This window comes from Salvelinus sp. IW2-2015, linkage group LG4q.1:29, assembly GCF_002910315.2.
Source record: "Salvelinus sp. IW2-2015 linkage group LG4q.1:29, ASM291031v2, whole genome shotgun sequence".
NCBI lineage: Eukaryota > Metazoa > Chordata > Actinopteri > Salmoniformes > Salmonidae > Salvelinus > Salvelinus sp. IW2-2015.
The window spans coordinates 61111185-61127090 of record NC_036842.1 but is presented as its reverse complement, the minus strand read 5'-3'; the positions used below and the strand labels follow the sequence as shown (position 1 = coordinate 61127090).

The 15906-nt window shown below is 43.4% G+C and overlaps 1 protein-coding gene across 1 annotated transcript in view; it reads right to left on the bottom strand.

Annotated features, from left to right (window-relative positions):
• The window catches only part of smpd3 (sphingomyelin phosphodiesterase 3), a 38723-nt gene that overhangs the window by 1083 nt on the left and 21734 nt on the right, over nucleotides 1-15906 (bottom strand). The window contains 7 exon segments of the mRNA XM_023985268.2: nucleotides 410-569; nucleotides 3033-3096; nucleotides 4105-4194; nucleotides 4357-4515; nucleotide 8772; nucleotides 8950-8987; nucleotides 8990-9023. Of these exon segments, the coding sequence (XP_023841036.1) occupies nucleotides 410-569; nucleotides 3033-3096; nucleotides 4105-4194; nucleotides 4357-4515; nucleotide 8772; nucleotides 8950-8987; nucleotides 8990-9023 (546 nt within the window).

Genomic DNA, 15906 nt, shown 5'->3' with positions numbered 1-15906 from the left:
CAACACAGCGTATTTTAAATCATAATCTTCTGAGCCATTGTGCATAATGTCCTTGAAAATATGGTTTATCTGAAAATGTATGTCACTCAGAATTATTGCCATAGCTACATTTAATCACAAGGTGGCAGTTCAGTGCCATGATTCATAATGAGAAAAGTGAGATGTTGTTGAGCACAGATTTGCAATCTATGCAAATAAAGTGATTTGGTTTTCTAATCCTCTTTGATCCATAAACAAAATGTGATGAAAACATTGTCCTAACCCTTCTTTCCCAATTTATTTGATCTGGTCTTGATCAGCTGTTGTTCTGTTATGCTCAGTCTCCTTATTTTGTGTGTTTCTACATCTCAACCTCCTTGGAATCTTGAGGATATTTAGCCAGGGTTTCCATATTTGGCAATGAACGTACCACTTTCCAGTCCTGCTGCACCGCCTCACTGTAAAGGATGTAGTCGATCCTCCTCCCGTTGCCTTTCAGGGGGATCTTTCTGCCCTTCTGATTAGGACATTGGTTTTTATTGGTAGGGAACACCAAGTATTCCTTCCTCCCCTCCTCATTCTCCATCACTCTATCAATGAAAACAATCAACCATTTACTTAAAAACACCTTAACGATTTCAACAGCCAGCTGCACATAAGGTTCTGAGAACAATATGTGTTTTAGAACTTGGTGAGAGCGGGGTTGTCCTATGGTTATTTTGCATACAACCTTCCCACCACTTTCTGGGAATGRTGCAGGATAGTTGCTTGGCTTTGGAACATTCTCAACACATTTAAGGGGAAAACATGTATATTTTCTTGGTATTTCATTACTTTAACAGAATGTTTCCTAAAAGCTCAAACATGGTTACATTTCATTTCAATTTTGGTCATGTTTTAGGAATGTTTTCCATCCGGTTCAGAGAATGTTAAGAAACAACATTCTTCTGTGGGAATTTAAGCTCTTCAGCATAATGTTTCCCACAGGTTATTCAAAAACCTTTAAATAACCTTTACACTTAGTTCTTAGAGTGTAAAGAAAATGTTCATATATACACTACCGGTCAAAAGTTTTAAACACTTGCTCATTCAAGGGTTTATCTTTATTTTTTACTATTTCCTACATTGTAGAATAATAGATAAAAACTAGGAAATAACACATATCGAATCATGTAGTAACCAAAAAAGTGTTAAACAAATCAAAACATATATATTTTATATTTGAGAATCTTCAAATAGCCACCCTTTGCCTTGATGACAGCTTTGCACACTCTTGGCATTCTCTCAACCAGCTTCATGGGGTAGCCATCTGGAATGCATTTCAATTAACAGGTGTGCCTTGTTAAAAGTTAATTTGTGGAATTTCTTTCCTTCTTAATGCGTTTGAGCCAATCAGTTGTGTTGTGACAAGGTAGGGGTGGTATACAGAAGATAGCCCTATTTGGTAAAATACCAAGTCCATATTATGGCAAGAACAGCTCAAATAAGCAAAGAGAAACGACAGTCTATTATTCCTTTAAGACATGAAGGCCAGTCAATATGGAACATTTCAAGAACTTTGAAAGTTTCTTCAAGTGCAGTCGCAAAAACCATCAAGAATTATGATGAAACTGGCTCTCAYGAGGACCATCACGGGAAAGGAAGACCCAGAGTTACCTCTGCTGCAGAGAATAAGTTCATTAGAGTTACCAGCCTCAGAAATTGCAGCCCAAATAAATGCTTCACAGAGTTCAAGTAACACACACATCTCAACATCAACTGTTCAGGGGAGACTGTGTGAATCAGGCCTTCGTGGTCGAATTGTTGCAAAGAAACCACTCCTAAAGGACACCAATAAGAAGAAGAAACTAGCTTGGGCCAAGAAACATGGACAATGGACATTAGATTGGTGGAAATTGGTTGTTTGGTCTGGAGTCCAAATTGGAGATTTTTGGTTCCAACCGCCGTGTCTTTGTGAGACGCGGTGTGGGTGAACAGATGATCTCCGCATGTGTATTTCCCACCATAAAGCATGGAGGAGGAGGTGTTATGGGGTGGGGATGCTTTGCTTGTGACACTGTCAGTGATTTATGTAGAATTCAAGGCACACTTAACCAGCATGGCTACCACAGCATTCTGCARCGATACGCCATRCCATCTGGTTTGGGCTTAGTGGGACTACAGTATCATTTGTTTTTCAACAGGACAATGACCCAACTCACCTCCAGGCTGTGTAAGGGCTATATGACCAAGAAGGAGAGTGATGTAGAGCTGCATCAGATAACCTAGCCTCCACAATCCCTCGACCTCAACCAAATTGAGATGGTTTGGGACGAGTTGGACCGCAGAATGAAGGAAAAGGAGCCAACAAATACTCAGCATGTGTGGGAACTCCTTCAAGACTGTTGGAAAAGCATTCTAGGTGAAGCCGGTTTAGAGAATGCCAAGAGTGTGCAAAGCTGTCATCAAGGCAAAGGGTGGCTATTTGAAGAATCTCAAATATAAAATATATTTTTGATTTGATTAACACTTGTTTGGTTACCACATGATTCCATATGTGTTATTTCATAGTTTTGATGTCTTCACTATTATTCTACAATGTAGAAAAAAGTAAAAATAAAGAAAAACCCTGAAATGAGTAGGTGTTCTAAAACGTTGATGGGTAGTATATAACCATAACGAAACTTTGACAACATTTAGAGAATGTTCTCAGAATGTTATTTAATTATCTTCATATAACCTATCATTTCCGTCCTCAGAGCGTTAATAAAACCACACAGGAAAACTTTCAGGGAAACAGAGTAAAAAGTTCTCAGAACCTTCCTGTAACCTAAAGATGCACATTCGTAGAACAGGTGAAATTTTCACATCTGTTCTCAGAATGTTTAAAAAACATCATTTTTTACCAGTCAGGAAACATATGGCTTCATTCGGACAACCAATGTGAAACCAAAAACACATGTTCCCACAATTTCCAAGGAACCAAAGGTGTGAGCTGGGTGCTATGTATTATATGTACTACGTGTTATTATTATTATGTCTGTGTGTGAGTTGATACTGGTTGTTTTACTTACTTTTGTAAACTCTCTGGTGAACTGACCTCCTCGTCATAAAGCCCACTGGTGTCCAGTAGTGTTCCTGTTAACATATATATATATATAYAYACACACACACACACACACACACACACACACACACMCACACACACACACACACACACCCACCCACCCACCCACACACACACACACACACACACACACACACACACACACACACACACACACACACACACACACACACACACACACACACACACACACACACACACACACCTGGGTTAGAGAACAGCTGCAAGGGAGGGATTTGAGTTCACCTGACCAATTTCGTAATCTGACAATGGATGGCAGCTCATAGAAACCTGTAGTTCTGAAGCCTGTTCTCTCTATAATTTCTCGAAAACTCAACAATAACACAAATGGATGAACTGTAGTTGGGCAAAAAAAAGAACACTCCAGTATCTTCCTCCTCTGTGACATAACAGATCTCTCCCCGGACCTCTAAAATGTTAATTTAGAGAATTGTGGTCAGCAAACAAATGTGCAGTAACAGTAATGAGGACCTCTGAGGACCTAGTCTTAGGCTAATGATGTCTCCCACAAGGAGGAGGGCGAGACGACATTTAAATGAGCAGTAGATGAGAAGGAGAACTTGGTGACTCACAGTGATTAACATAACTCCCATATACAGTATCTACACATTGGCTCTAGTGCACAATAAACTTGGCTTGGTGGAATATACGCCAACATCCATCCTACCATCTCCCTGCCATCACAACACATATCACTTTCCAAACATCACTGTGTGTCCTAGAGAAGCATTCCGCTACACCCGCAAAACATCTGCTAAATATGTGTATGTGACCAATAACATTTGATTTGATTTGCTAATGTTCCTTCTCCTTTAGATTCAGTTCCAGACCATCATTCTCCAGGTTTATGCCAGCATTGCTGATGTCTCATAATCTATTGTACTTATTTTGATCTGCACAAGGTGTTCCCAGATTTGCTGCCAAAGAGACAAAGCCTAGTTCCCTGACACAAGCACACCCACTACCACCAGTACCAGCCCAAACTCCTGTTCACTCACCCAGAGCCCATGGCTTGTCCTCCCCTGGCCCCAGGCGACACGGGTCCTTGTACTGCGTGAAGAGGGAATGCTGCTGCTCCAGTTTATCCTCTGAAATGGAGGGATACGATGAGAAACAAAGAGGGGCTTGTCTGTCCAGATCCCCCAGTCATTAGTCCAGATACATGGAATGATAGGTACAACACCCAAACACACAATTTCTGCAGGATGTCAGAGAATAGAAGCTTTTCACACAGTCAGAGAGCTAGCTACCTGAAGAGCAATTGTCGAAATTGAGGTCGCCGAGGACAACATCAAAGGCCACCTGGTCCTCCAGACCCTTCTCCTCTGAGGGGCGGGACGTTGCCTTGCGGAAATCCGTCCCCCACTCCAAGAGTAGATCCAACTGCTCACAACGCACAGCTGCATCTCCTAAAGGACGTAGAGAGAGAGACAGAGAGAGATAAATAGGGGGGAGAGAGAGAGAGAGAGAGAGGAGGGTGGTTAGGAGGATGGAAATACAAAATGTGAGTGGCTTAGCTGGGACTTTGGCCTCAGCACAAGGAAAGAGGGAGAAAAAATACATAGAGTGTACTCAAACAGTATTTACAGCACACTGCATACTGGTCACTATGGGCTGCTGGCTGGGGAATGGGGAGGCTCCCTGGGCCAGCAAGGATGACCAAGCTACTAAACAGATATGTGTGTGGGGAGAGCAGGGGTGGTCTGGAACCCTTGACAACATCTATTCAATGCTGATCATTTATGAGTCAACAAGGCAATGAAAACATGGGTTATAAGCAGCAAAGGCCAAAAGTAAACAGAAGTAAAAGCAGAAATCACACACACACACACACCACACACATAAACACACACACACACACACACACACACACACACACACACACACACACACACACACACACACACACACACACACACACACACACACACACACACACACAGGACAAGCAGTAAGAGGGAGGGAAAATGGGACATGAAAAACAACACAATAGGAATGTGCCTGGTTGTAAAGATTGGATTTGTACTGTGTAAAGCATCACCTAGAACATAATAAGGTCTCTCTTGTTCTCTCTTCCCTATATTTCATTTGTCTTTAGAAATAGCCCTTGTTCTATAGTTAGCCCAGTGAGCAGACTATCAGAGGTGTAGGATGCTCCAAAAATAGCAGGGAGATCTGTCTTCGAAAAAAACGAGACCCAGAGACGAGGCTTTGAATAGGCCTGACTCTTAAAACAGTTTGAGCCCATCGCCATGGGAACAGAGCATGTGTGCAGAGCAAGTGTGTCGGTTTGATGCGTCCATTTATCTGCCCTGAGGTAGAACGCAGAGTAGGCTACTACACACACACCATCCATCTTACACCATCTGTCTACTACTATTGTGTTCACACACTCGTGTACAATCACTCAGATCTCTCCCTATCTCAGTCTGTCGTCCCCACTTGCTTCAAGATCAAATCAAACTTTATTTGTCACATGCACCGAATACAACAAGTGTAGACCTTACCGTGAAATGCTTACTTACAAGCTCTTAACAGTGCAGTTCAAGAAAGAGTTAAGAAAATATTTACCAAATAAAGTAAAAAATAATTAAAAAGTAACAATAACGAGGCTATATACAGGGGGTACTGGTACCGAGTCAATGTGCGGGGGAACAGGTTAGTCGAGGTAATTTGTACATAGCGGTAGGGGTGAAGTGACTATGCATACATAATAAACAGCGAGTAGCAGCAGTGTACAAAACAAATGGAGGGGAGGGGTGTCAATGTAAATAGTGCGGTGGCCATTTGATTCATTGTCAATAAAAAAAAGGAGTTGATTGTGGATTACAGGAGACAGCAGAGAGAGCACGTCCCAATCTACATCGACGGGGCCGCAGTGGAGAGGGTCAAAAGCTTAAAGTTCCTTGGCGTGCACATCACCAAGGACCTGAAATGGTTCCACCTACACGGTGGTGAAGAAGGCGCAACAGTGCCTCTTCAATCTCAGGAGGCTGAAGAAATTCGTCAAGGCCCCTAAAACCCTCACAAACTTCTACAGATGCACCATTAAGAGCTTTCTTTCAGGCTGCATTACCGCCTGGTACGGCAACTGCACCACCCTCAACTGCATGGCTCTCCAGAAGGTGGTGCGTTCAGCCCAACTCATCACTTGGGGCACACTGCCTGCCTTCCAGGACATCTACACCACCCGGTGTCATAGGAAGGCTAAGAAGATCATCAAGGACCTCAGCCATCCGAGCAACAGCCTGTTCACCCTGCTCATCTAGCAGACGGCGACAGGTGTATCAAAGACGGGGACTGAGAGACTGAAAAACAGCTTCTATCTCCAGGCCTTCTCCAGGCCATCTCCAGGCCACACTTTTGAACAGCCATCACCAGCAGGCCACCGCATGGTACTCTGCCCGGCACCTTAGAGACTGCTGCCCCATGTATATAAAGACATTGAACACTGGTCATTTGAACAACGTTTACATACTATTTGACCCACTTTATATGTATACAGTGCCGTGAAAAAGTATTTGACCCTTTTCTGATTACTGAATGTTATCAGATCTTCAACCAAAACCTAATATTAGATCAAGGGAACCTGAGTATACAAATAACAAAAAGAAATTATACTTATTTTATTATTTTCTTTTAACAAAGTTAATGATGAATAAGTTGACTGTTTATAGATGTGATACGTAGAGTTTAATTCGGGAGATGGTAACTCTTTAAAGAACCGCTCTCGTGGTGCCCCATATGAGTTCATTGTTACATGATTAATTTAATCAGGTAACAATTAAATATAGTCAGTTGATTAGATAAATAACAGTCTTCAGATTAATGTTAAAGTCAAGTCACGCCAATACACACCATTATATACACACCTTTTATATTCATATACTGTCCATACCATCTATACACACCATTATAAATATACAGGTGTAGTCAGAAATGTACATACACCTTAGCCAAATATATTTCAACTCAGTTTTTTACAATTCCTGACATTTAATCCTAGTAAAAATTCCCTGTSTTAGGTCAGTTAGGATCACCACTTTATTTTAATAATGTGAAATGTCAGAATAATAGTAGAGAAAATGATTTATTTCAGCTTTTATTTCTTTCATCACATTCCCAGTGGGTCAGAAGTTTACATACACTCAATTAGTATTTGGTAGCATTGCCTTTAAATTATTGAACTTGGGTCAAACGTTTCGGGTAGCCTTCCTCAAGCTTCCCACAATAAGTTGGGTGAAATTTGGCCCATTCCTCCTGACAGAGCTGGTGTAACTGAGTCAGGTTTGTAGGCCTCCTTGCTCACACAGGCTTTTTCAGTTCTGCCCACAAATGTTTGTTAGGATTGAGGTCAGGGCTTTGTGATGGCCACTCCAATACCTTGACTTTGTTGTCCTCAAGCCATTTTGCCACAACTTTGGAAGTATGCTTGGGGTCATTGTCCATTTGGAAGACCCATTTGCGACCAAGCTTTAACTTCCTGACTGATGTTTGAGATGTTGCTTAATATATCCACATAATTTCCCCCCCTCATGATGCCATCTATTTTGTGAAGTGCACCAGTCCCTCCTGCAGCAAAGCACCCCACAACATGATGCTGCCTCCCCGTGCTTCACGTTTGGGATGGTGTTCTTCGGCTTGCAAGCCTCCCCCTTTTTCCTCCAAACATACGATGGTCAGTTCTATTTTTGTTTCATCAGACCAGAGGACATTTCTCCAAAAAGTACGATCTTTGTCCCCATGTGCAGTTGCAAACCGTAGTCTGGCTTTTTTTATGGCGATTTTGGAGCAGTGGCTTCTTCTTTCTGAGAGGTTTTTCAGATTATGTCGATATAGGACTCGTTTTACTGTGGTATAGATTTTTGTACCCGTTTCCTCCAGCATCTTCACAAGTGTTTTACTGTTGTTCTGGATTGATTTGCACTTTTTCGCACCAAAGTATGTTCATCTAGGAGACAGAACGCATCTCCTTCCTGAACCGGTATGGGGGCTGTGTGGTCCCATGGTGTTTATACTGTTGTATATTGTTTGTACAGATGAACGTGTTACCTTCAGGTGTTTGGAAATTGCTCCCAAGGATGAACCAGACCTGTGGAGCTCTACAATTTATTTGATGAGGTCTTGGCTGATTTCTTTTGATTTTCCCATAAGTCAAGCAAAGAGGTCACTGAGTTTAAAGGTAGGCCTTGAAATACATCCACAGGTACACCTCCAATTGACTCAAATGATGTCAATTAGCCTATCAGAAGCTTCTAAAGCCATGACAATATTTTCTGCAATTTTCAAGCTGTTTAAACACAGTCAATTTAGTCTATGTAAACTTCTGACCCACTGGAATTGTGATACAGTGAGTTATAAGTGAAATAATCTGTCTGTAAACAATTGTTGGAAAAATTACTTGTGTCATGCACAAAGTAGATGTTACCGACTTACCAAAACTATAGTTTGTTTAAACAATTTGTGGAGTGGTTGAAAAACTAGTTTTAATTTCAACTGTATGTATATTCAGGACTCTGACATTGCTGGTTTTGATATTTCAGATGTTTTAAATTTTTTGGATATATATGTTGTTGTTGTTGTATTGCTGTGTGCATATTATTGTTATTGTATCTGCAAATCTGTGTACCCGACCAATAAACTTTGATTTGATTTGCTCTCAAACCCTTTTTTATTCCCAAACATTTGTTCCATTTACTCTGATATTCATATAAGACTTCAGCGCCAGCATAGACCTATTCAGACAGTAGGGAGGAGAAGCTAGGATCCAATTAGCAAAGAAGCTCAAAAATGTATTGGCGTGTGAGCATGTACTGTACGGTGTACTGTAAACATAAAAATACTTCAATGGCGTGTAGATGAGTGCAGGTGAGGTATCCACAACTCTCTGCTCCTGATGGGAGGTTCCCACCTGCACCTGTAGAGAATAGGGAGAGAAAAATAGGAGTTAAATATCTCTGAAACAAGCAGATTGGACAGTGAATTAGAAATATTTAATACACATAATATCATATATTAATGTACACTGTAATTACAGACCTACTTCTGTCTCGATGCTGCCCTCTGGGGTGGCAGGTACGCTAGTGGTTAACGCACTGGGCCAGTAACCGAAAGGTTGTTGGATCAATCCCTGAGCTGACAATGTAAGATATGTTGTTCTGCCTGAAAAAGGCAGTAAGCCACTGTTCATAAATATGAATTTGTTTTAACTGACATGCTTATTTTTTAATTTATTTATTTTTTAACTTTCCCCTTTCGCTCCTCACTTTCTCTGTCATTGCCCAATCAAAAACCTCTCTCTCCTCCTCCTCCTCCCTCTTCTACCTGCCTCTCTCCTCTCACCTCCTCCTCCAAGACCGTTACTCTGACATTGTCCCTGTTTGAAATCCCCTCAGTGGAGTCTGTTCGTCACTGTTTCGATTTACAGGCCCGAAATGGCCATAGAAACACTGATGATCCTGGAATGAATGGAGAGGCTTTTACTGCAGATTACACTGGGCCTGTGAGCCAGGGCCAAAAATGGTTATACTGAATGGATAGACTGGTGCTTTTGAGTGTCAGGGGCGGGTGGACTACACAGTTGGGTGCAGGTAATAGGGATGGACTACAGTATTCGATTGAGTGGGTTGTAAATGTGCAGTGTTTTGAAGTGTTACCTAGTGTCAGAAAAGATCTATCTAAAGACCTTTCAGGACTCGTTCAATAGATCTCCTCTGTCATCAGGGCGATTGCAGGTTTGATTAGATTTGATTACAGTGTGTTCATGCTCTCTGTTCAGTCACTGTGCAGTCATCCAATCACTGGAACGCAGTCTTGGCTTGGTCTCACCGACAAGGACCTCATAGAAAACGCTTGGACCACAGTAAAGCATTAGCCCAATTAGCTAGACTTTAAAGTGAAATGCAAGAGTTACGTTTTAGACAACAACATAATACATTCTGTGACATTTTTTCCTCCACAGAGATTTGGAGCCATCCTCTGTCCACTTGGCCTGACACATGCACTGTACATTCCCTGACCCAGTCTGTATAGCAGGTCCCTTTCCAACTCTCTTACCCTCTGTTCCTGTTCCCCATTCTCTTTCTCTCTCCTTTCACTTCTCTCTCTTTCTCTGCCTGTGTCCCTGTGTATAAATATTTCAGAGGCTTATCCATGCTTGGGTAGGTGTGTGCTCTAAAACTGACAACAGGCCTGAAGGGAATCATGGTCTTGTGTCTAGGACCGCTTGTGTGTGGGTGCATGTGCGCTTGTGTGGGTGCATGTGCGGGTGTGTGGGTGCGGGTGTGTGGGTGCATGTGCGGGTGTGTGGGTGCGGGTGTGTGGGTGCATGTGCGGGTGTGTGGGCGCTGTTTGTGTTTGTGCTTTACATAGGCTACATGTTAGAAAATAAATAAATGATAATGATGATTATGAAAATCTGAATTCCTTGCATCTTGAGTAAACTAGTAGCAGGGTAAAAGTTCAATGTGAACCCAAAGGACAAGATAAACTATACAGTTGAAGTCGTAAGTTTACATACACTTAGGTTGGAGTCATTAAAACTAGTTTTTCTTACTTTCTTTTATTTWAATTTTTAATTTTACCCCCTTTTTCTTCCCAATTCCGTGGTATCCAATTGTTAGTAGTTACTATCTTGTCTCATCGCTACAACTCCCGTACGGGCTCGGGAGAGACGAAGGTCGAAAGCCATGCGTCCTCCGTAACACAACCCAACCAAGCCGCACTGCTTCTTAACACAGCGCGCATCCAACCCGGAAGCCAGCCGCACCAATGTGTCGGGGGAAACACTGTGCACCTGGCGACCTTGGTTAGCGCGCACTGCGCCCGGCCCGCCACAGGAGTCGCTGGTGCGCGATAAGACAAGGATGTCCCTACTKGCCAAACCCTCCCTAACCCTCCCTTAGCGTCGCCCCACGGACCTCCTGGTCGCGGCCGGCTGCGACAGAGCCTGGGCGCGAACCCAGAGTCTCTGTTGGCACAGCTAGCGCTGTAAAACTCGTTTTTCAACCACTCCACAAATTTCTTGTTAACAAACTATAGCTTTGGCAAGTCGGTTAGGACATCTACTTTGTGCATGACACAAGTCATTTTCCTAACAATTGTTTAAAGACAGATTATTTCACTTATAAATCACTGTATCGCAATTCCAGTGGGTCAAAAGTTTACATGCACTAAGTTGACTGTGCCTTTAAACAGCTTGGAAAATTGCAGAAAATGATGTCATGGCTTTAGAAGCTTCTGAAAGGCTAATTGACATAATTTGAGTCAATTGGAGGTGTACCTGTGGATGTATTTCAAGACCTACCTTCAAACTCAGTGCCTCTTTGCTTGACATCATGGGAAAATCAAARGAAATCATCCAAGACCTCATAAAAACAATTGTAGAGCTCCACAAGTCTGGTTCATCCTTGGGAGCAATTTCCAAACGCCTGAAGGTACTACGTTCATCTGTACAAACAATAGTACGCAAGTATAAACACCATGGGACAGAAGTTTACTGTTCTCCAGGAGGGGCACGTTTTTCTAGAGATGAACATACTTTGGTGCAAAAGTGCAATCAATCCAGACAGTAAAGGATTGTGAAGATGCTGCGGAGGAACGGGTACAAGTAATTATATACAGTAAGAGTCTATATGACATAACTCAAGGCGCTCGAGAAAAAACGGCATGCTAAACGGATAAAAAAGCAGACTACGGTTTGCACTTCACATGGGGAAGATGGTACTTTTTTTGAGAATGTTCCCAGGTTGATGATCAAAAATAGAACTGTTTGGCCATAATGACCTCGTTATTTGTTTGGAAGGAAGGGGGAGGCTTGCAAGCCGAAGAAGCCATGAAGCACGGGGGGGGCCGCCGAAAGCACGGGGGGGGGGCAGCATATGTTTGTGGGGGTTGCTAGTGCAGGAGGCTGGTGCTTCAAATAGATGGATGAGGGGGGGTAAATTATGTGGATATATTGAAGCAATTCAAGACATCAGTCAGGAAGTTAAATGCTTGGTCGAAATGGGTCTTACAAGTGGAATGACCCAAGCTACTTCCAAAGTTGTGGCAAATGGCTTAAGGAACAAAGTCAAAGGTATTGGAGTGGCCATCACAAGACTGACCTCAATCCTATAGAAAAGTTGTTGGCAGAATGAAAAGCTGTGGAGACAGGAGGCTCAAACCTGACTCAGTTACACAGCTTTGGTATGGAGGAATGGGCCATTTCACCAACTTATTTGTGGGAAGCTTGTGGAAGGCTACGTTTGACCAAGTTCAACATTTTAAGGCAATGCTACAAATTAATTGAGTGTATGTAAACTTCTGACCCACTGGGAATGTGATGAAAGAAATAAAAGCTGAAATAAATCATTCTCTCCACTATTATTCTGACATTTCACATTATTAAAATAAAGTGGTGATCCTAACTGACCTAAGACAGGGGATTTTTACTAGGATTAAATGTCAGGAATTGTGAAAAACTGAGTTGAAATGTATTTGGCTAAGGTGTATGTACATTTCTGACTTCAACTATATATACAAAAGTATGTAGACAACCCTTCMAATGAGTGGATTCGGCTATGTCAGCCACACCCGTTGCTTACAGGTGTATAAAATCGAGCACACCGCCATGCAATCTCCATAGACAAACATGCCAGTAGAATTGGCTTACTGAAGAGCTCAGTGACTTTCAACGTGGCACTATCGTAGGATGCCACCTTTCCAACATGCCAGTTTGTCACATTTCTGCCCTGCTAGAGCTGCCCCGGGAAACTATAAGCGCTCTTATTGTGAAGTGGGAATGTCTAGGAGCAGCAACGGCTCAGCCGCGAAGTGATAGGCCACACAAGCTCACAAGAACAGGAGCGTTGTGTGCTGAAGCGCGTAGCGTGTAAAAATCGYCTGTCCTCGGTTGCAACACTCACTACAAGTTCCAAACTGCCTCTGGAAGCAACGTCAGCACAAGAACTGTTTGTCGGGAGCTTCATAAAGGGGTTTCAATGGCTGAGCAGACGCACACCAGCCTAAGATCACCATGCGCAATACCAAGTGTCGGCTGGAGTGGTGTAAAGCTCACCGCCATTGGACTCTGGAGCAGTGGAAATGCGTTCTCTGAAGTGATGAATCACGCTTCCCTATCTGGCAGTCCGACGGACTAATCTGGGTTTGGCGGATGCCAGGAGATCTCTACCTGCCCCAATGCATAGTGCTAACTGTAATGTTTKGTGGAGGAGGAATAATGGTCTGGGGCTGTTTTTCATGGTTCAGGCGCCTTAGTTCCAATAAAGGGGAATCTTAACGCTACAGTATACAATGACATTCGAGACAATTCTGTGTTTCTAACTTTGTGGCAACAGTTTGGGGAAGGCCCTTTCCTGTTTCAGCATGACAATGCCCCTGTGGACAAAACGAGTTCCATACAGAAATGGTTTGTTGAGAACAGCGTGGAAGAACTTGAGTGGCCTGCTCAAAGCCCTGACCTCAACCCCATCGAACACCTTTGGGATGAATTGGAACGCCGACTGCGAGTCAGGCTTAATTGCTAAACATCAGTGCCCAACCTCACTAATGCTCTTGTGGCTGAATCGAAGAAAGTCCCCACAGCAAAGTTCCAACATCTAGTGGAAAGCATTCCCAGAAGAGCGGAGGCTGTTATAGCAGCAAAGGGAGGGACCAACTCCATATTAATGCCCGTGATTTTGGAATGAGATGTTCGACGAGCAGGTGTCCAGATACCTTTGGTCATGTAGTTTATGTGACCCACTTTAAATTCTCCTGCAACCAGACCTTTTTCTCTCTCAGCATGGAGGCTAGATAGAGGAGCCAAGACCTCTACTGTACCCCATTACTGTGTCCAATGCTTAAATAGACTTTCACATCGACACAGGCAGAGTAAAAGCAAGTCCCTTTATCCCCAGGAAGGAAGGTAATTTATATCAACAAATGGAGTCGACCTCAGCACTGAAAGGAGTTCTTGGTCATTAAAAGCAAAGGGAGAAGCTAAGGTTTATTTCTTTCATTGATTTCCATTCAATGTGTACTCTGAGTGGGCCTGTTTTAAGGTTCTCTCTGTAATGTATTCAAACTCCACACAAACAGGCACAAGCATGCACAAAGATGCACGCTCTCTCGCACGCATGCACACACACTCACTCACACACTCCTCCTTCAACCTTGCACTTTGTGGTTTTAAATAATAATAAGAGGGATAAATGTTGAGACCGAAAGGCTTTAATTACTGGGTTGCTCTTCAGGGAGACATTTTTAATTAATTGTGTATCTCTACACACCCACCACTCTCCCTCCCTCCCTTTCTGTATATATATATATATATATATATATATATATATATATATATATATATATGTGGCTGGGGCTGGGCTAGGGGCTGGGTGTGGGCTGGGGATAGGGCTGGGGCTAGGGCTGTGTGGCTGGGGCTAGGGCTGTGTGGTGGCTGGGGCTAGGGCTGTGGGGCTGGGGCTAGGGCTGTGTGGCTGGGGCTAGGGCTGTGGGGCTAGGGCTGTGTGGTTGGGGCTGGGGCTAGGGCTGTGTGGCTGTAGTTGTATAGCTGGGGCTGTGTGGCTAGGGCTGGGGCTGTGTGGTTGGGGCTGGGGCTGTGTGGTTGGGGCTGGGGCTGGGCTATGTGGCTGTAGTTGTATAGCTGGGGCTGTGTGGCTGTAGTTGTATAGCTGGGGCTGTGTGGCTGTAGTTGTATAGCTGGGGCTGTGTCCGGGGTTGTGTCCCAAATGGCAGCCTATTCCCTTGGTGCCATTTGTGATGCATCCCTGGTTCTGGCTGGGCTCCAGGTCCTGCTGGGGCAGCTCAGCAGTTCTCAGCCTGAGGTGATGATGGGTCTGGAGATGCTGGCTGACAACAAGCCTGCTAAGTTCTGTATGCACCTTTTAGTTCCACCACTCTGACAACCATGTTTGATACCTCCCCTGCTGCTTATTGATTCACATAAGCTCCTATGGCTTTGCCTCTATGTGCCTCCCTCCTCCGTGGGTCATTCTGGGTTCATTCATCTCACCTCTCTCCAGAGCTCCTGTTAGGACTGACCCTTAGCTTCAGGTTCGTGCAGCTTACCCCACAGACTAGTAGGCCTTTTAGAAAGAATGATGTATCCAAGGGTCTTTCTCTGAAAGATTGGGAATCTTGTGAACCAAACAAACATTATCAAAACCACATGGTCCATTTTCCTCTAACAATGTACGTTCTAGCAGACCTACATGAAGTGAAGTGGCAGATTTCATTTCAATACAAAGTGACAAACTCAGACATTACAAAGACATGAGCTCCGGAGGAAAAGGGAAGAAGGGTGAAAGGGAGGAAGAGATACAGGGAGAGAGGGAGATACAGGGGTAGATACAGGGAGGGAAGAGAGAGAGAGAAATACAGGAGGGAGGGAGGGAGAGAGATACAGGGAGGGAGGGGGAGGGGAGAGGAGGGAGGACAGGAGGGAGGAGAGAGGGAGGAGGAGTACTGGGAGAGAGAAGAGAGAGAGAGAGGAGAGAGAGAGAGAGAGAGAGAGAAAGAGAGAGAGAGAGAGAGAGAGAGAGAGAGAGAGAGAGAGAGAGAGAGAGAGAGAAGAGAAAAGAGAAGAGAGAGAGAAATATATATATATATATATATATATATATATATATATATATATATATATAATACAAGAAAGGGAGGGAGGGAGAGTGGTGGGTGTGTAAGAGATACACAATTAATTAAAAATGTCTCCCTGAAGAGCAACCCAGTAATTAAGCCTTTCGGTCATCAACATTTATCCCTCTTATTATATTTAAAACCACAAAGTGCAAGGTGAAGGAGGA